The 22,565-nt window shown below is 38.6% G+C and overlaps 1 protein-coding gene across 3 annotated transcripts in view; it reads left to right on the top strand.

Moving 5' to 3' along the window:
• The window catches only part of LOC149141164 (nucleotide pyrophosphatase/phosphodiesterase-like), a 78,959-nt gene that overhangs the window by 15,629 nt on the left and 40,765 nt on the right, over nucleotides 1–22,565 (top strand). For all 3 annotated transcript variants that reach the window (XM_089447662.1, XM_089447659.1, XM_089447661.1), the window contains exons 6-7: nucleotides 4,282–4,374; nucleotides 19,904–20,036. In XM_089447662.1, coding sequence (XP_089303788.1) covers nucleotides 4,282–4,374; nucleotides 19,904–20,036 — 226 coding nt within the window. The remainder of the gene's footprint in view (nucleotides 1–4,281; nucleotides 4,375–19,903; nucleotides 20,037–22,565) is intronic.

Here is a 22,565-nt window from a genome sequence, read left to right as displayed (position 1 = left end):
GAAAATAGGGAACCAATACTAGTGACAGATAGCAATCAACCCCAAGCTGGGACGTGAATACGAAGGAGAGATGAAAAATGTTAAGTGTGGGTTACTATGGACATACAACATCAATCAAAGCCTCCTATTTGTGCCCCTTCGAGACAGTACAAAGAAAGGCCTCAAGGAAGGTCACATTGGACTAGGGCAAGTGATGACCACCAAGGTGAAGCATGGGAACAAGAATTTAGCGAAAAGTGGTCAATCATCCAATTCAACCTGTGATCAATACTAGAATGGGCTTAAACATTAAATGAAAGCACTTGATGACAAAAATGGTTAATATACCTCATATTTGATGATCCACCTTCATTGGATGAGTAGATTAGATGGAATAAAGCATTGACTGGAGCACAGATGGGAGGCATTTGAGGCTAACCATCTATGGATCATCATAGGGTTGCTGGCTGGCAAGCTAAACAAACGAGAGAAATTTTTTCTTCTAGGGTTTACCACTTGGGTGGGTAACAAGGCACAAAGTGAAGTGGGAGTAGCTTTAGTAAAACAATATTTTAGGTTTTTTTGGGTTTTAAAATAGGTGATGGAAGGATGTATAGATTAGTGCCAAGTCCAACAAGGGCAATGGAGTCACGGTGAATCAAGGAGGATTATGATTCCAAGAAGAACCCCTCTTAACAATTGGTCTATTTAATCTAAGGATTAGGATAAAAGATTAGAACCAAATAGGAAGAGTAATCCCCCATCCAATAGAAATTAACAATAGGGATCATGGCCCCATGAGACGGGGTCCTTAAGGGAACAACCTTCACCAATAAGATCAACTGTAGCTTGATGAACTTACCCAACACCTCTTACCAGGCTTCCAAGATGGATAGACAAAGCAAGGCTTTAGATAAATATCAAACTAGCAAATGAAAAAGCATTTACCCTAGAACATCTTCCATCTAACAATAGAAAAATCCTTTCAATGGATTGATCTAGTTAGCTTGTAGAAGACTTGAACATCTCATCGTCAATCTTTATGCACCAGATAATAACCAACATAGAGAAGCAACAAGAGTTGACAACAATCATCCACAAAGAAAGAAACCTTTACATAACCATATGCACCAATATAGATATGTCAATAAAACTCCAAGGAATGGAAGCTCCAAGAATCCAAACGTGAGGGTGAATGAGGAAGGCCAACTCTTTATATAGAGTGTTGCTCAACTTTCTTTACAATAGCATAATATTATCTCATGTAAGATCCTTAGATCTAGCCTAGGGAGGAATAAAAGATCATTTTCTCCAATTATTTAATCAAAAGTACATGAAATAATGAGGTGTTCAAGCCACATATACAATAATCCAAGTGAAATAACCCCAAGGAAGAGGGATGTCTCCATTAATAAGGGAAGAAAGTGAGTCAAATGTCCAACGTATAGCCTCTAAAGCCCTCTAATTAGGTAGATCCTCAGCCAATCTCCTCAAATTGTGCAATGAAAGACTCCCAAGTCTCCTCCAAAATGGATGCATGGGTCTCCAAGGTAAAAAAATCTTCATAAATCACAAGTAAAACCCCTCAAGAGTGGATGGCTCCTCAAAATCAGCTCCAAGATGTCATGTGTGAGGTGTTCAAGGTGCATGGCTCTCCTCAAATCATCCCAATCATCTCCTCAACTCATTGGAGAGCCTAGTAAGCCCACATGTGCCAAACAAAAGACCCAATGCAACCTCCAAGGTCGACATTCCATCAAATGATGTGACACAAGCCTCAAAATGTGCAAACAAGGTGAGAGCTCCAAAACCTAGCACGTGGCATGCCATGAGAAGTCTTGGTAGATGAAAAATAGCTCCAAATTGTTTTGACCAATGCCTTGGGAATCATGAATATGTGAAGATGCCAAAAAATCAAGATGATTCCAATGCCTGAAGGGAACCTCATGTGCCACATCATATGATCAATCAATATGTCATCAAGTCCTCTAGTTCATCATAATCCATGAAACCAAATAAATGCCCCCAATATCCTTTTCTCTTAGTGATAGAAATGACTAGGATAGTGGAGAAATTTATTGGTATTATCCCTGGACAAAATAAGGGGTAACATATTTTATATTAATGATTGAGTAATTGCAATAAAGGCATGTACATATGACAATAAATGAATAATGGCGTGGAGATCCATTTGAGAAATTGAGGCTTAAATGGGCCTCCTAAGGAAAACAATAAAATAAAATTTATGAATTAAAAAACTACACTTTTTAATAGCAATATCGGCTTATCTTGTTATAGATTTACTCAAATTTCAATTGTAGGTATTCATTGGATGCAGAATTTAATTCTGCATTCTGCATCCAATGAGTGCCTACATTCGAAATTTGAGTAAACCTATAAGAAAATAAGTTGAGAATATGATTAAAAAAATTGTTTTTCTCTGTCCCTCCAAAATTATTTACCCTTATGGTTGACATCATCATCTTGAATCCTATTGGTTCTTTTAAAGTTGATGTTGATATCACATTTTTTGTTTTGAGGCCCATTTTTTACCTCAAAATTTCTCTAATGAGTGACCTTCTAGAAAAGGGATTTCTAACCATGGCCATTATAACTATCCCATCCATCTATTATCTATGCCTTAAGCATCATCCCAGCAATCACCTTTATTCTCATTCCAATGACCAATCTTCAATACTTGTTTGTTTTTTGTGGTAGTTGGTTCCATGTTGTGGTTGAATTGGTTCACTGCCTATAGAGTGCTAATGTCATCATCATCAAGATTTAGAAACCATTGAAGTGCATCTTCTAATGACAACGCAAGCAACTTCAAAACAACATCAACATGTTGAACATTCAACATAGTTAGCACTCTAATGATGGGAAGATTTTTCATGGCCTTATCAGTAGATCATGAGGAATTCCAACAACGATAGTAATTCAATGGATTATAAAGATAAGTCAATGAAGGTGTAGCCATGGTTCTTGCCATAATAGATTGACTTGGATTGTGAGGCAACAAGTACCTTGTATCTTCAAGAGAATTCAATGCTTGAGTACTTGAGCCTTATGATATCCTGGGTGAATTGTTCACTTGCCTTCTTCTATAATATGTGTCAGGTTCGGCTAGCAGTGGAACATGATTTTGTGAGAAACTTCTTATAGGTTATCTCTTTCTTGAACTTCCTTCAAGTAGAGTCGCCATACTAATCTTCTGATTTTATCATTTTTCTTTATTTCTGGAATAGTCTACCACTGTTTACCCAGTTGGACTATGGACTTGAGGCCAATGATCAAGAGGGTCTGAATGGGAGGAACTAAGGTGTATTTAGGTTGTTAATAACATGATCCAACTAGGGACATGGATCTTTTTTAATATCCAGAAATTAGGAGAGCCTTTCCAAATCCAAACCTCCCTGCAAGTTTAGCTACAGAACTGCACATTTGTCAAACCCTTGCATCCTACCTTCAGGCTGAAAATTGTTGGTGTATTTTGAATTCCATGTGCATTGTGATTGCACAGTTATCTTCTCCATTAAGGATACTTGTGTTTACCTATTTAGATGACATGGTATGAGTTTGGATATTGCATTGAAGCTTGGGTTCTGTTTCCACCTAAATTGGTGAAGTTTAGTTGATACAAATTTCTCACAATTGATTTAGAAACTTGAAAGATTTTGAAACCATATAAATCTAGAGCCAGCTATGGGGTTCTGGATTACATTTAAAACTAAACCAACACCATTATAGCAAATCAACTTAAGAAAGGATAAAATCTCATAGTCCCTTGGACTCAAAGTTGTAATGTAAAATCTACCTATAAAAATGGTTGATAGTTGAAGAAATTAAACCTCACATTTACAGCATCTTGTCTCCTTTCCCTCCACAACTTGGGTTCTCTGTTGTGCTCTAAGCTTTAATATTCTTTGTGTCTTAAGTTATGCTTTCCTTATTTTATTAAAGTAAAGAAACAAACTGTGTTTGTGTTTGTGGAGGCCCCAAATATTTAGTGGGACTAGCAAGAACATCTGTTTTCAAATTTATGGCATAGGGGACTACGTAGGGAATATCCCATTCTATACAATATATGAGATGTACTATAAAAGAGATATCGGGAAGAAATATGATATTGTTCTTTAACTAAAAGGAAAACAAATAAGTCTGATTCAAATTTATTTCTGGCCTTATCATCTTTTGATTTGTACAATTTATGAGAAAAAAACTAATATTGCAGGCTATAGACATAGCACATACGTTTGATTTAGAGTGCTGACAGACTATTTTTATTTTTTCTCTGTACAGCCAAAATTGTTGGTGATTTCCAACACGATCAGTTTTGCAAATCCAAAAGCACCTCTGTATCCACGTCTTTCTCAGGGAAAGTTGTGGAATGAGGTATGTGACAAGTCTATCTGCTCTTGACTGAGTTCTAGACCATTATGAGTAGCATTTATTCCACAGTTTGGAAAATCTTCCATTAAATAATCAAGTGTTTGATGAATTATGTTTATCTTCATGTTATTCTGAAATTCTTTTTGCCTTTTAAAATCATAGCAAGAAACAGTAATTGAATCATATACATTTATACCAAGAGCTTCATACCTGGGATGGACTGACTAATATAAATTATATTTGTGCTTCACTTTACTGGTTGCAAACATCTTACAAGTTTATGATCTATGAATAAAGCTCTTTAGCTCTTTCTAGTATCTAAAGGAAATTGTACCATTGATAATATCTTTTATGTTCAATTCTATGAAAAGAAGATACCTAATCAATAGGATTTGTTACAACAAAATCTAGCAGCCCCATATGATATAAAGTCCCAAGCATCAAAGGTCTAGTCTTGTGCAGCTTAAAAAGTCTATCCACTGTCACCACAAGAGCTCTTCCTCTCACTTTTGGTTGGTTCTTCTCCAACTTAATGGAGGCTTCCCTAAGAATAGGATTGCTAACTTCTAATGCTTTAGAGTAGAGATCAAAAGTGATTTATTGAAGAGTTAGCCTAAGCAAGATGCGTGGTAGTAGTATAATTGAAGAATGAATGACGTGAGAAGAGAAAGACGAATGAAAACCCCAAGATCAAGTGCCTTATTATACCTTGGGAAAATGGAGTCAAGGAAACAAAGATGAAAGAGGTTGAATGCATGAAGATGTGAGGCACTAGGGGGCTGCAATGTATGCCACAAATCAGCCTTACCTTGCTGATTTTTATAACAGAAAATTATCTTGGAAGGCTAGAGGTGCCATACTTAAGCATTGTCATGAAAGTTTGGTTATGTTAATCCAGCAAAAATTGGATTTATTATATGAAAGGTGTACACAGCCACAATAGCAATAAGGGGGATAACATCTTCACATTACTCTATCCAGATTCCAAATGAAGCATGGTTCATTACAAGCCATTTGTATCATACTACAAGAATCTCCTCCTACAAAAATCAACATATGTAATTAAAGTGCATAGTGAAGGCCTCACCTAAAAATGATATTATACCTCCAATTCTCCATAAGGCTGCAAGCATATGATGTAAAAAACAAATTCCAAAGGAAGAGCTCCTTTGTCCCCAAAGTCTCAAGTTTCAACCACCATAATGGAGAGAGAGCACTTCTTTATAGAGGGTTTTCTTCTCATACAATAAAAAAACATTTTTTGCTATCCAACCCTATGACGAGTCAAACAAATATTATAAAATTGGAGTAGTTAGATCCTTCCTCAATCCATGGCTGACCATGTCACAGTTGACACAAACCTCTCAAGGAGAACTTGCCCTCTAAGATGGATGCATGCAAAATATAATAAAATAATCTTCAACCTAGGAGGATGTGCCTAAGGGTCCATCTAGAAAAGCTCAACTGTGTCATAATATGTGGACACATTCCTCTCAAGGAGAACTTGTCCTCCAAGATGGATGCATGTAAAATATAATAATAGAATCTTCAACCTAGGAGAATGTGCTCAAGGGCCCCCCTAGAAAAGTTCACAAAACGTGCACTCCTAGGTGCATGAGAGATAAAACAATAAAATAATCCTCCTAGGAGAAGGCTCCGTAACGACCACCCAAAAATAGCAAGTGTTCCACAAGATGCAAGCAATCAATGTGTGAATCCCAAGACAACCAACTCCATGGATGAATCTGTAAGGTGCCAAGTTGTTAAATTTTAGGTATGTTCTATGCTAGAGAAATTTATTTCAATTATCACAGTTAGCTCAGTATCTTTTCCAGATTAGCAATCACATCAGCATTAAAGTAAACCGCAGATAGAACATAAATATAAATCGCAGAAGACAAGTCAAGACAAGAGGACACAAGATGTGGCGCTAGCCAGGGACAAACCCCAATGTGGGGAAACCCTTGATTAATTCTTCTTATATGTTCTTCAATAGTTCAGCAGAGAGAGAGAGAGATAGTACATTTACAACAGAAGTCAACACTTTGACTTATCTAGATAAGAGCATAGATCATCTCTAAGAAGATGATACATGAGATCAATTGAAGACATGCTCTTTCAACTGATTCTCCAAGGTGACTCCTTCACCTATCGTTGTGCTGCATTTCGTCATCATGCTGCACCTCACCGTGCTGCACCATGCTGCACCCATCATCACTATGCTGCATCTCATCATGCTTCATTAATCATGATTGTACCCATCACTATACTGCATTATGTGCCATTGGTGCACCATGTTTCCATACTGACCTATGTGTTGGCCGCACCTTGCTTGCTTGTTGTCCCTAGCATGTTGGTTGTCCCAATATTAGTTTATTGTCCCTTGCTTGCTTGCTGTAACATTGCATGCTTGGTGTATTTGCTGCTAAGTACCATACAACTGTCCCAATGTTAGTTCGCTGTCCCTTGCATGCTGCTTTCCTTCGGAGACAGATGCTCTGACAGTTCCCAGCAGTTCCGGCAGTTCCGGCTGTTCCTGGCAGTTCTCGATAGTTTCGGCAGTTCCCGACAGTTCCGGCAATTCCCGACAGTTCCGGCAGTTCCGACAGTTCCTGACAGTCCCGACAGTTCCGACTGTTCCCAACAGTCCCGACAGTCCCGACAATTCCGGCAGTTCCTGACAGTTCCGGCAGTTTCGGCAGTTCCTAACAGTGCCCGACAGTTCCGACAGTTCTGGCTGTTTCGGCTGTTCCGGCAGTTCCCGACAATTCCCGGTAGTTCCGACAGTTTTGGCAGTTTCCGGCAATTGTGGCTTCTGCCTTCTGTGTCAACTTTCCCCGTTGTTCCGACAGTTCTCGACAGTTCTGGCTTTTGCCCTCTGGATTAGGGCAGTGTTATCGCTTAGGATCTCTCCTCCTACTAAAACCCAAAGACAAGTAGAGAGGAAGAGATCCCAAGTGTGTTGAAATGATTTGAAAGCCTCCTCTATTTATACTAAAACGTTGAGCACAAGTGGGGTTTATTTGGTTGCTGGCCGACTTTGACGAATTGTCCCATAACACAAATAAATTCATATCTCCATGAATACTTAGCGGAATCGGATGATCTTTAGATCAATCCTACACCTCTCGATGAGAGGGATCCAAGAAAAATATCAGCTTCCATTAATAAGATGACCCACATGGAGTTTGGCCCTAGTTGCCATTTTTAACACTCCCTCTCAACTAGGGAGAACTCCATCCCCTGATCCATATGTCTAACTGTACTATCTCTGCCATCAGTGCCCTGCACTGTTGAACCATGAAGAAGAAGAATTGATCGAGAATGTCTCATACCATTCTCTACTGACCCGAAGTCAATTTCATCTGAAGAGAGTGTGTCACATCACTCTTACTGACCCGAAGTCAATTTCATCTGAAGAGAGTGTGTCACATCACTCTTACTGACCCGAAGTCAATTTTATTGATCCCAGATCAATATCACAAGAGAGTATCTCAAACCACTCATACTGATCCTAGATCGATGGAGGTCATCCTAGCATAGGGAGTACGGTACATACAACGATGCGTCTATCGATAGTACTACTATGGTCCCTAACCCCATTTCCCTGCTCATTGATCAGATGAGAGGTACTTCCCATGAGTCCCAAACTGCATGGGTAGGGTGCCTTGACAGGAGAACTAATCATCTTGTCCACAGGAGAATGAATCATCTCGCCCCATAGTCGCCACGGGAGAACTAATCATCCTGGCCCACGGGGGAACTAATCATCCTGTTCCACTGTTGCCACGGGAGAACTAATCATCCTGTTCCACAGTTGCCACGGGAGAACTAATCATCTCGACCCACAGGAGAACTAATCATCCTGTTTCATAGTTGCCATGGGAGAACTAATCATCCCGGCCCACAGGAGAACTAATAATCCTGTTCCACAGTAGCCACAGGAGAACTAATCATTCTGGGCCACAGGAGAACTAATCATCCTGTTTCACAGTTGCCACGGGAGAACTAATCATCCCGGCCCACAGGAGAACTAATCATCCTGTTTCACAGTTGCCACGGGAGAACTAATCATCCCGACCCACAGGAGAACTAATCATCCTGTTCCACAGTCGCCACGGGGTATCACAGGGGAAGGTTGAACCTGTCATCTTGTACATAGTGCACCACTAGGGGAGGGTGAGTCGCCCTGTGGTCGTATGTTGCTCTAGTAAGTACCCCAAGCCCCTTAGAGCTCCCAGAGCTCAATGCATGCAACATGCAGGACCCTTATAAGAAGGTCTCTCAACGACTCCAAGTCGTTCGGGAAAGTCACAGATTTGATCTTTCCCCGGGGCTTTGACAAAATGTTTGTGACCTGTACATCAGTCTCAATGCAGTGGAGCCTCCTCGCTCATCGACTTACCATATCCCAGATAAGGCAGTATCTGATGTCTATCTACTGGAGCAATCATCGAATACGGGATTCCTTAATAATCGAATCCCCCCTCTGGTTGTCACAGAGAATCACAGTGGTATTCATCATGTGTACAAACAACTCACTTAAGAGCTTCCACAACTAGGTATCTTCACACGAGATCATACTTGTAGCTATGTATTTGGTCTCGGTGGTGCTTATAGCAACCGACTTCTACGTCTTGCTCATCCATGATATCGAAGCAGAACCCAAAGAGAACTAGCGCTGAGAAGTGCTCTAATGATCCTCCACACTGCCTGCCCAGTCAACATTCGAATAATCATGCAGCTTCATATTTTTGACAGTGTATCTCAATCCATGAGAGCTTGTGCCCCGAAGATATTCAGAAGATTCTTAGCACCAATCCAGTGAAGCTCAACCAAATATGAGCTCACCATGCTAACTGCAAAACATATGTTCGGACGAAAGTTCACCAAGAACATCAATGCAAATGAGTTTATGGAACTCAGAGGCATTTCCCAAATCTAATCCGACGTCATCACCATATAACTTCTGAAAGTTAAGATCCTCGAGGTAGTCACGGGCTTGCAGTTTACCATTCCACATCCGGAATCCAACTCCCTCTTACTTCTGCAAGTGAGAGGGCCTGCACTTGTCAGAAATAGGTCGTTTCTCAGAAGGTGCTGGTATGAGATTGAGAGGTCTAGCATCCACAACCTTCAAACAATGGTTTGGATCGGCTTCACTCTTAGTGAATCTTAGCTTCATCTGACAACTATCAATCCTCTCATACTATACCCGGGGAGTTTTGCTTCAAACCATAGAGGGATTTCTTCCACCTGCATACATGAGATTCCTAATCATCAATCTCAAATCCCTTGGGTTGTTCCAAACCTGTGGACCTGCTACATGAGGGGAATGGTCCCCTTGTAAGATTTTCCTTCGGTACATCTCAGACATGTACTTTCATGCTCTTTTTGAATTCAGGCATCCCTGTCACCATCTGACTCACAGACCTCCGGTGCTATGTGTCAATGGACATGGTCCCCAGTGGACTTCCTGCAACTTGATACAACCCTGAACTCAAAAACATCTTTGAAAATTCTATTTTCAAACACGTACCTTTCCATCGATGAGTGCCACCCTGTAACCTTTGACTTCCATTGCTGAAATGGACACCAGGTTCTTCTTGCGATTAGGTACATAAAAGAGATTCTGTAAATGAATCGAGTTACCCTCATTCAATTGAGGGGTAACATTCCCTACACCCTTTTTGGGATAGGTGGCATCGGCTCCAAGTATAATCCCACGATTGTTTCCATCTCTACCAAATTAGAGAGTGCACCCTTCTATCCGATGAAGTGCCTTGAAGCACTACAATCAATAAGCCAGATTCCCAAAGAATTTGAAGGAGAGGGCCAATACAAGATAACGCTTCTTTTTCTTATCAAAAACAACATTTGATTCTTCATTCTTGGGGTTCCTTGCTTTCTTTGAAGAGTCGGCCATTTCCTTGATGACTTGCATTACCTGTCATTCATTTGATCATTGAAGATGTCCCTGGAATGATTGTTATCTTCATCAAGAGATGTGTCTCTGCCATTCAGACACTCCTTCGCATAATGGTCGAACTTATTGCAAACAAGGCATCTGCCTTTCCTTCCACCCTTAGATCCGGACTTCCCAATGAAGTGATCTTTAGGTAGGCCATCAAAAACTTCTGCTGTGCTATTCTGATAATATTCTCTGCTTCGACTTCACCCTCGGTGAATCTGAAGAGGGATGAGGAATCCACTGATCCTTTTGTCCTTTCCCAACTGTCTTCGGTGATTGCTCTTTCACTCTTGCTTGGGTGTTGTCTTCACCTCAGCTCTGATACCATGTTAAATTTTAGGTATGTTCTATGCTAGAGAAATTTATTTCAATTTTCATAGTTAGCTAAATATCTTTTCCAGATTAGCAATCACATCAACATTAAAGTAAACTGCAGATAGAACATAAATATAAATCACAGAAGACAAGCCAAGACAAGAGGACACAAGATGTGGTGCTAGCCAGGGACAAACCCCAATGTGGGGAAACCCTTGATCAATTCTTCTTATATGTTCTTCAATAGTTCAGCAGAGAGAGAGAGAGAGAGAGAGAGATAGTACGTTTACAACAAAAGTCAACACTTTGACTTATCTAGATAAGAGCATAGATCATCTTTAAGAAGATGATACATGAGATCAGTTGAAGACATGCTCCTTCAACTGATTCTCCAAGGTGACTCCTTCACCTATCGTTGTGCTGCATTTCGTCATCATGCTGCACCTCACCGTGCTGTACCCATCATCACTATGCTGCATCTCATCATGCTTCATTAATCATCATTGTATCCATCACTGTACTGCATAATGTGCCATTGTTGCACCATGTTTCCATATTGACCTATGTGTTGGCCGCACCTTGCTTGCTTGTTGTCCCTTGCTTGCTTGCTGTAACATTGCATGCTTGGTGTATTTGCTGCTAAGTACCATACAATTGTCCCAATGTTAGTTAGCTATCCCTTGCATGCTGCTCTCCTTTGGAGACAGATGCTCCGACAGTTCCCGGCAGTTCCGGCAGTTTCGGTTGTTCCCGGCAGTTTCGGTTGTTCCCGGCAGTTCCCAACAGTTCTGGCAGTCCCGACAGTTCCTGGCAGTCCCAGCAGTTCCGGCAGTACCTGCAGTTCCCGACAGTTCCGATAGTTCTCGGCAGTTCCCAGCAGTTCTGGCAGTTCCGGCGTTTGCCCTCTGCGTCAGCTTTCCCGGCTGTTCCGACAGTTCCCGACAGTTCCAACTTCTGCTCTCTGGATTAGGGCAGCGTTATCGCTTAGGATCTCTCCTACTAAAACCCAAAGACAAGTAGAGAGAAAGAGATCCCAAGTGTGTTGAAATGACTTGAAGGTCACCTCTATTTATACTAAAACGTTGAGCACAAGTGGGGTTTATTTGGTTGTTGGGCGACCTTCATGAATTGTCCCATAACACAAATAAATTCATATCTCCTTGAATACTTATCGGAATCGGATGATCTTTAGATCAATCCTACACCTCTCGATGAGAGGGATCCAAGAAAAATATCAGCTTCCATTAATAAGATGACCCACATGGAGTTTGGCCCTAGTTGCCAATTTTAACACAAGTAGATAGAGCGCTCCACAAGAAATGTCATCAAATCCCACAATAGCAAGTAGACCATCTCCACAAGTGTCTTCTCCAAGATCATGCTCCAATAATAGAAATAAGACCAAGCAAGAGCATACAATGCGTCACGTGTGGCCCTCCAAGTATGCCACATGCCTCTCAAAAAAGACCCTCCATAACCACCTCAAATAAAACAATATATATACCAAGTCAAAGAGGTGAGAGCATTTTCCAATGAAGGTCAAAAGATGACGAGTGTAACTGAAATATTCATGCAATAAAGATGAGAGAGCACCTAGGAGAGGTGCACCCTAGAAAACTATGCCATCTAACTACCTCAACCACTAAACAAGTAATAAAATATCTCCATATGAAATGTGCCCTAGGAAGAAGTGCCAAAGTGGTTAGCTCTCATACTATGTGTTGTTTCCTAATATCATCCACTCATTTCCACCAAATCATGTGCACAAGACAAAGTGCACTGTAGAGAAATGTGCCAACCTCTCTAACAATTACATAAATTGTGCATATAATTGTGCCCAAGAGAGGAGTGTTGCATCCAAAACCTTAAGTTTCCTCCAATTAAACCCCTCAGAGTGTGAACAACTACCAAGTGAAGTAGGGTGCTCAAGCAAATAATCTTAACATGAATAAAATAGATTAAATCAACCTTAACGTTGCACATAAACTTTAATTCTCTAATAAAACCATAGGAACACCTCCCAATAGTTATACTAACTATTTAAATCAACATGAACATGTGAACGAATGAGAGGGGTGCATTGCAACAAGTATTGTACCATGCAAACAAGTTATATCTCCTAGCAAAAACCACCATGATAACAACACAATGATAAAATAAAATCTCAACTTAGGCTTGAACCAAGGGTGCACTACCAAAGGACTATAACATGATTTTACCTCATCAAACCTTGAAAAAGGCTTGATGACCAAAGATGTATGTAGTATTCCCTCCTCATCTCATTCAAATTTAGGAAAAAGTACATCGGAACATCCACAAGGGTGCTAATGTCATAAAACTCATTCCACCTAGGTGATATCTTGCAAATGTTACAATGCTAAGTCATATCACCCAAGGAAATCCCTCCAAGGCAAAGTACATTACCACACCACACATCATCCAACAACATCAACATCACAAAGAGAAGGGGACAATAGCATTGCGAACCCATCCAATCGTCAAGTATGCCCCCACCACACATCCAACACAATAGGACCATGGAGAACACCCCTCATAGTGACACAAATAATAGAACATCACCATTTAAAAGTCACTAGGAAACTCCAACAATATCATGAAACATTACCTCCTAATACCATCATCATCTAACCCCTTGGGGGGACTAGAACCATCATCCATGAACAAGATGTAGCACATCCAAGATAAGCAAGTATATCCAAACCACACTATAATGAGATAGCATGTTCCAAAACCATCAAATATGCAACCAAGGGGTGATCAACAAGGCAAACACATGTGAGAAGACCACCAAACCAACAAGCACAATCATCCAACCAAGGAGAAGTGAGACTCACCCAAACCAAAGACCTCCATCAAATGATCCAATGCCATGAAGAGAAGGGGTTCCATGAAGATGTATCACCCCAAGTCAGTCCAATGCTCCAAGATACCAACAATGAATCTCCATCAATATGATGAAAATCACAATGTGGAACCTCATACAATATGAGATGTGTTACTACCTAAACTAGCATCCAAGTGGAAAGAAACCACAAATACCACCTTGGGGTAATGGATGGGAATTGTGCCACTGTCTCATCAAGACAATTCCCCATTCAATTTCGGCTAGCTCTCATAGGCCAAGGGGGTTATCCCTAATCTATTAATATTAGAGCTTAAGTAATCTTAATTATTTAATCAATTAGAGCAAGGGTTTACTTCAATATATGAATCCCACAAGATATATATAGCATAGGATTCCCCAAATAAGTGACTCAATGCTTTAAGATAAGACTTCAAGATAAAGAGCATAAACCACAATGATCCACTTAGGTATATTGTGAGTTAGAAAACCAGTAAATTAGTTCCAAATTCGATTTATGAAGTATGCAGTAAAGAGGACCCAGATTTTCCATATTTTGTTTAACATCCCAAGCCAATAACTGCTTAGAAGAAATCTCTTATGAAAAAAACAACTCTAAGCCAAATGATACAACAAGATATGCAATCATTTAACACCAAATGATCTTAGGTGATATGATTTTAAGTGCAAGTCAATTGTTTGCTTAGTTGAGGGCAAGTCCTTAATCTTTGATTCTGTTTTATGAGTGATTAATTGCAGAATTCTAGATTTGAAATATAGATAAGAATCAACCCAAGAAGATAGATTATCACCCTTAATGCAAGACGTCTTGCATTATGAATTAGGGTTTATTGATATCTAGTAAATAACAACCCAAATTGCTTTGAATCAAGTCCACAATAAATAAACCAATGTAAATAACAAGAATCACAACGTAAATTTACCTTAGGATTTACCAAGAGTAACTTGGTATTTACCAAGAATATCTTTAAGTTGGGATATGCAAGTAACATCAACTTCAAGATGATTTCACAACTAGAAAAGAAGATAAAGCTTGACAAAACCTTCTAGTACATCAATTAGTTCCGAGTCTAGGACTAGATATTCTTCAGATGCACTAAACCTAGACTTAGGATTTATATAAATCTGAATTTTATCCTTCTATGTGCAATTCCTAGATTTGGATAAGCAATGAAAACAACCCAAGGAATGAAAAATAAACTTTAAATACACATCCTTGGAGCTGATTTGCTTCTTACAGTTTTAAGAATAAAGATTTAGGATAAAATCCTAACTTAAGCTAGTAAAGAAAATGAAACAGGCAATTAACTTAATACTAGACTAGGAAGGCAATCTATCTTAGGATTTTCAATATTATTCTTAGATTTATTTATGAACAAAAGAAGAAAAGGATTTTGGTATTTTCTAATTTTTGTTGGTTAATGGGAGAAGACAAGTGGTCTATTTTATCTAAGGATTAGGATGAGGAGACCAGGGCCAAAGGACGCAATAGTATCCTATCTAGTTAAGATAAAAAATGAAGACTAGAGCCCTACAAGAATGGGTCCTCAAGGGAGCACCTTCAGCAACAAGATCAACTATAGTTTGATAAATGTAATGAATACCCTTGCCAGCGTTCCTAAAATAGATAAACCAAGCAAGGAGTTTAATGCTTACCAAATTAACAAAGGACGAAGGAGACCAGTTACCACAAAATGCTTTACTTCCAAGTGGTAGACTTTACCCTCCAACAATTGATCTCACTAACTTGTAGAAAACTTGAGTATTCACAATAAGCATTTATGCACCAAGATATAAAGCTTCAAGAATTGATGCCAAACACCTCAAAAGGTAGATAATCAACGAATTAGCATTCTTAGTAGCCGATCATTCACAAATAAAAATGAGAGGGGGAACCTCTTTTATAGAGAAGGTTTTAACAACCCTCTTATTACGATATTATTTTCATCTCCTTTGGATCTAGCCTAGGAGATCTCATAATAAGACTTGTCTTCCAACTAACTATGAAGACAAAGTCAAATAATACATAAAATACAAAAGTAGATGTGCCACATGTACAATATTACACCAAGAGAGGGAGGCATCCCACAAGGTGAAGTCAAGGGAGTCCAATGTCCCTCCATAATGCAAGATAAACTTCTCAATATTCCTCTCTAGTGAAGAAGGATCCACAAGATATGCCAACGTCTATGGTCAAAATGAGGAATATGTGCAAGTGGGGCACAAGGGAGGCTCAATGAAGGGACAACTTTCCTAAAATCAGCTCCAATTGTCAAATGGGAGGTTTCCAAAGCATATCTCATCTTTAAACCATGGCAACAACATTCGGAAGTCAAGAGAGGCCCAAGAAGGTCCACATGTGCCAAATAGAAGCCCTAACGACTAAGTAATGCATCCTCCAAGGTAGACATCTCTTCAAACTATGTGACACGTGCCTTCAAGTGTGTGAAAAGGCTGAACATTCCAAGTTTTGTGATGTGGTATGGCATGGGTGGTCCAAGTACATGAAGAGTAGCATGAAAGTGCCTAGGGCATTGTGAACTACCTTGGGACCTGTGAAGGTGCCTTGAGAGCCGTGCCTTCGTATGAAAATATGTAAAGCAACCTAACATGATAGTGACATGTCATGATTCCCCAAAGTGCTAGGGATATGACCAGCTAGGCCAAAGCATGACAAATACATAAGGAGATCCATGCTTAGACATAAGATAAGTGTGCTTTCAAGGCATAACAACCTTTACGATACGTGAGCAATACTTTTACATAAGGGTAAAGTAAAAAAACCCTCGGGGTTCCATAAGTCACGAGTCCTAGTAGATTTACTCCAAGACACTGCACACCCACCTTGGCCATAAATGACCTTGATGTGATGGTTAGTATGAGCCGTAACGGCAGAGACTATCTTGAAATGGGGACTAAGATGATGGGCCATGACAAACAAAAAAGAATCTAGAGCAACCACCTACATGAAAAAACATTTTACATATATCACTAAGCATGCTTTAGTACAATACATAAGATACAATGGTCACACTTTTGGCTGATCATGATACAATAATACAAATCATCATGATATCACATCTGAGAACGGTACTCTGGGCTTTCACATCATCAAGATAGGCACAGGATCTGCTCATATGCTGGAACATATCTAGCAAAGAAAATGAGGTACTACTAAAGTGAAACTGAGGGGTAACAAGGTGTAACAGGAAGCATGCATACAACATTCTAACAAAGTTAATGGCTTTCTGGAAATTAAATAAAGACATCGGAGGATAACCAGTATATATATTGGTCATGATAAATGTTGTCTGTGACTCCGTACATAATTTTACTGCATTAAAGATCATATATAACCCAAGCTTGTAGCACTGTTGACAAAAATAACTATTTTTAAGTATATAAACTTTGTGAGATTTGTTTTTTCATAGGATAGATAATTTCTAGATCACTTCTTCCAGAGCATTTCTCTTTGAATGTTACAGCCATGTTATTATGAACAGAGAGAACATAATGTACAAGTAGTTGATCTGGTATTTAAAATTATTATTGAAGATTTTGATAAAGGAAAAAGATGCCACGTTACTCTTAGAAGGTACCCCTTGTATGCTTTTGAGCCTCCAAGCATGCCAGTCTTATTGTGGGCATTCACATTATGGCTCCATGTTAGCAATATCCCATATTGGGGGCCTAAACCCATACAGCTGTCTTCGTTTAGGGTGCCTAAAGGCAGGGTAGTACTATATATACCCACTAACTTATTTTCAACTTTACTCTCATTTTATATCTGATGCAAGAGCATATATAGTGCATTACATGGATCTTTGAGCATCGTGAAGTAGAGAAACACTCTTCTTTACTGTTGTGCTTCAATTATGAATATATATTCTTGCATGGTACTAGTGTATTTATGATGGAACTCTTGTAAAAGCAGAGCAGTCTCATTCTATATAAAATAATTAGGTCACAACTTTTATCGGCAGTCTTACTTAGCTCTTTATGAGCAACTGTCTTTCTTCAACCTGCAAAATGCTAAAAAAATGCTTGGAATATGTCTCATTGGTAGTTTACTAAATACTCCATACGTCTCTTTCCCTAGTTGTTGCTACTCATCAGTGCTTTCTTTAATAGTTACACAAAAATAGTGTAGACAACTATGTAAGACTTCTTGAAGAATCTAGGGCAGTTAGCATTAGTAAGATTCTTCTAGACTTGATAACAATTTGTGAAGTTCTTTTACAATTTATCTTAGCTTGATCTTCTTCTTATTATTAGTGTGAGTGTTTACTTCATCAAACTGCTACCAAAAACAAAGAGACAAGAACTCAAGAAGTTGGCATTTTGCCAGGGCCAAAACCTCTCCCTCTTGGAGAGGAAAACCCGCATGTAATTCTTCTTATAGAGATTCCAATTGACGAATACCAAGACTGTGACCCTTGACCTACTATGCCACTCCAAGACCAAGACACCAATCCTTTTCTTTGTCACTGCTGAGATCATCATCATCGTTGTTGTGCCATGACTGTTTCTTCAGCTAGATCACTGCTGCACGATGACTACACCTTCTTCATCACTGTCTTGACTTTGTCTTCATTAGGATCATGACTGCAATTATGCCGAGGTTATGACTGTGTTCTTGAGACATAGTTTACTATTTTGAGATCACGGTAATCTTTCTCCTTATGATGATGCCGAGTCTGTGTAGAGTAGGCCGAGATAAAGAATGTCTCTCCTTGACTCTTCTCTTCATATGTATGCTGAGAGTCGAGACATGACCCTTCTCCCACACGAGTCGTTATACTGCTCCTTCTCCGAGATACCTGTAACACCTTATCCATCTGAATACTGTCCACTGTACTCTTGTCCGAGCTATCTGAACTTATCCGAGATTACAGAGTCTTGTCCGAGATTCTGTTTCTCCTGCACCCACTGTGTCATCCGAGATTCTGACCTGCACCCATCCGAGATTCTTTTTGTGCAGTTTTGCGGATACCCTAGCTGGGTATTCATAGTAATTCGTCCTCCATAATTAGCCGATGTGTCCAGGTGAATCGTTGTGTCTTTATATGAGCCGGCATTACATTAATATACATATTTTGAGGCCGACATGATGTTCTCTTCATTGTTTTGCTTGCAGTCTTCTTCTTTGAAGGATGGTTCTTGTCTTGGAGGGCTACTTGACACTAGGTTGACCCATGTACATTACATAAATGCTCAAGAAGAGCTCTTTAACATAATTTTGACTCTTTGACTTTCCTAGATCTATGGAATGAACAAGAAACTCATTCATATAATTTATAAAAACAATATTTTTTTTTCTTGACAAGTACAAAGATCAAAATTATATTGACAAATACCGAACCTAGTTACACTTTTCTTCAACAAGACTCACTATATGCAATGCACCAAATATTCAGAATGCAAGTTCCAGAGAATATAAATGAGTGAACAAATAAAGCCTGAGTTTGCAAAATATTTCATGTCTCTTCGCTGTGTTCCTGCCTCATCAGTGTTTTTCTTTGATAGTAACTCAGGAAAAGTGAAGTGTCAACAACATTTAAGGTGCCATGCCACCAAATATTCAGAAAGGAAGTGCCAAAGAATAAACAGATGTGAGACAACAAAATCCATATGCAGATTGATCTTCGATGGTATTCAAGAAACATTGTAGAAAAGAACAATAACTATTGTTGTTGTATAGGCAATTAGGAAAAGCAGAATTTGGGTCTTAGACATGATTTTTGACATACTCTACAAATATGCTACAAGCTATTAATTGAGTATCCCCTTGGACTGTATGTCATAGTTTGTGTTAAAGATACATTTGTTTAATGCACTTTTTGACCATGCTGGAGCCTAATTATTGATAAAATACTGGTAGTTTCTTATAGTAGATTTTTTATTATTGCTTTTGTTTATAAAGTTACTTTTAAGGAAATATTATTGACATCATTTGAAGATACTGAATCTTTTCCAGGTTTCCCTGGGAAACATGCCTAGCATTTAATTTATAGTATATTCAGGGAATGCATCTCAAGTAAATGAGCAAATACAGAAGATCTCTGGTTACAGCAGCCTGTTTTTGCAAATTCTATAACATGGATACAGATTCTGTTCATTGTCTCTTATTAAAGCTATCAACTAAAAACGATTTTAATTCTATATTAAAATTTAGGTTAAGTTTCATGCTTTGAAGTAATAAGCATCTAGTATGAGATATTTAGTGCCAATTTTGAAAAGAATCTACTTTTCCAAAACCAGGCATCGAATTTACTTGGTTGAAGGTAAAATTTTGGGCTTTTACAAGGCTATTTTTTTTTTCTTTCTCTTTGCTCCAATAACTCAGTAATCATTATATACAGATGGCAGTTACATGGACAAGTGGATATGGGATTGAGGAAGCAACACCTGTTGTTGAGTGGGGTTTTGAGGGAGAAGTGTCAAAGTTCCTGTCACCAGCTGGAACATTGACATACACCCGCAACATGATGTGTGGTATAAATAGTTTCTCTCTTTGCTCTTTTCGTTTTTTTAATGTTGTTGCTAAGAAAAGGATAGAATGGAAGGTGATCTAGATAGAAAGAGAAGTGTATTGTCCCTCAATACTTTTCACAACATGTACTGTAGTATAGACTGTCTGTTTGTTCTCTTCATTTTTGAATGTTGTTATGAACAAAAGGATAGACCAGAAGTAATTCTAGATAGAAATAGAAGTATACTTTGTCTCTCAATGATCTTTTGAGATATGTAGTGTAGAACAACTTGGCTGCAAACCTGCACCTCTATTGTACTTTGTTAACATTTCATCACGGACTATAGCTTTACGCATCAAGTTGCCCTGAACCTGCTTTCTTCTGTCACAAGTCTTAGTATTCTGTTAACAATGTATTCTATGAGCCCTCTAAAGCTGGCACAAGTTGCAACCAGATGAAAAAGCCCATGATCCCATATGTAAACCCACAACCACAGTATTGTATCTTTTGTTGCCTGATCATGTAAGTTTCCACCATATTGTGCATGCTTGATACTCAAAACCTTGACTGGAATGCAGTGCATGCATTTACTGTCCGAAGCATCTAGTTCCTTCAAGTCATAAAGCAAGTCCTCTGAGTGTCGAGAAATTTACATTCACCTAGAAAAGATGCTCAGCAAACTTTCTGCACTCCGCTAACCTTGTTCAGAAGATACATGTCCTCATCAGCCCCTATAAATATGCAGAATTCATTGCAAGTTACATTGTTGCTATGAAGCTACATTGTAGAATGCAGAAAATTAGTAGCATATCTTATTAATTACCACTATGGAATAAGAATAGACAACCATATTAAAATTTTTGCAGGAATAACATTCAAGAATGCAATGTTGAAGCAAAATCTTATATTTGGGAGGCTAAACATGTTGCAGTTAACGGACAGATTATTATGAATTCAGCTATTGTAAACAACAGAATTTTTGTAATCCTTGAAATCATAATTTTTAAGCCTATAGAAATTTATATACTGATGTTTAAAATTGAGTATAACGATTAACCAATTGGTTAGCTATTGAGTGAGCTGGTGACCTCTTCATATTTTTAACCATGGACTATCCAGGAATGTATATGTACTATCTACAACTATATCATAATCAAGGCTATCAAGGATATTTGCTAAATTTTGGATATATAAATGCCCTAGGTGTATTTGAAAAGCTGATGTCCACTTTTGTTTTAGGGTTTTTATTGTTTTTTCCCTTTTTGTGTTCAAATTTCTTAGTGGACAATGGACATGTATCTAAGCTGTATCTATACCAGATGGGGATATATATGGATCCAAATTGGTGGGAGGATGGATACTGTAACATAGGTGACCAATTTGTTCTAGTAATACCCTATAGCAACCGTCTGAGTAACACCCTGTTCTGTGAGCTATCTGTTGTTTCTTGTAAGTTGCATTCCTTGTTTGCAATACCTAATGCTACAACGTAATTTATCACCATATGGATGAGTGTACTCTGTCATAAGATTAACTTCTTGAGAGTGTAAAAGAGCCATAAATGACCACTAATTTTTTTCAGTTACTGCAATAGCTATAAACCAAACATTCAAGAAGAAAGCTGAACCTCCCTAGACTCAGACTGCACCAACAAAATCCTGGAGGAACCATCTAGTAGGAAATATATGAGAAATAACATGCAATTTTAAAAATGAATGTCAAAGACAATGCATCATGTCTTTTGTATATAAGCATATGCCTTCTGGAGGCTGATTGTGTGAAATCAAATTGAACCAAACACAGTCTACTTTAAAATTAATCCTGCTCTGATGTTGACTTCCTCTAACTTGTTATGTTTCATAAATATAGAGGTAGCAGTGATTCCTTGGCTGATGCCGTCTCCTTCTGCAATAGGATAATGTCTGAATCCAAAATTACCAAGGGGATTCATCCACAAGTTTTCTCATCTTTTAACAACTTTCTTTTGTTAATTTTCCTGTTATTTCACTGTAGTGAGAGACCTAATCTGGCCTATAATTGAAGGTTCTTATGATTTCCACCTCTTATGTGGCAATCAAATGTTCATGTGATTTTCCTCCATAAAAGGTTTGCAAATCTGCATGAATGTTTGTGATTGTTTGGTTGTAATCGCTTCTATATATAGCATGATCATTGATAATACAAACATTTCATGAAGGAGTATTTCCCTTTGAAATCCTCATGAAATATTTTCCTTTTATCATTTGATATTATTCAATCTCTTTGCTGCAAAAGTCAAATTGTGCCCCTGCTGTTGAAATTTTGACATTCTATGCTGCAATAATTACTTATTCCAAAACTTTTTTCTTCTGAAATATTAATTAAGAAATTGTAGATAGAACATACACCATATAAACCACATGCAAAATAGAAGACAACCAATAACACAAGTAGACACTGAGAATTTAGGTCCAATGACTAGGGCAAAACCCACAAGGGGAATACCCAACCAGATTCTTCTTCTATTAGAAATCAATTGTTCAGCAGAGATACATAACACAATGAGAGAAAG

The sequence above is a fragment of the Pinus tabuliformis genome, chromosome X (genome assembly GCF_031772625.1).
Source record: "Pinus tabuliformis cultivar Carrire ecotype Pingquan chromosome X, CPIR1, whole genome shotgun sequence".
NCBI lineage: Eukaryota > Viridiplantae > Streptophyta > Pinopsida > Pinales > Pinaceae > Pinus > Pinus tabuliformis.
Note: the sequence above shows the minus strand (reverse complement) of the source record. Positions and strands in the feature narration are given on the sequence as shown.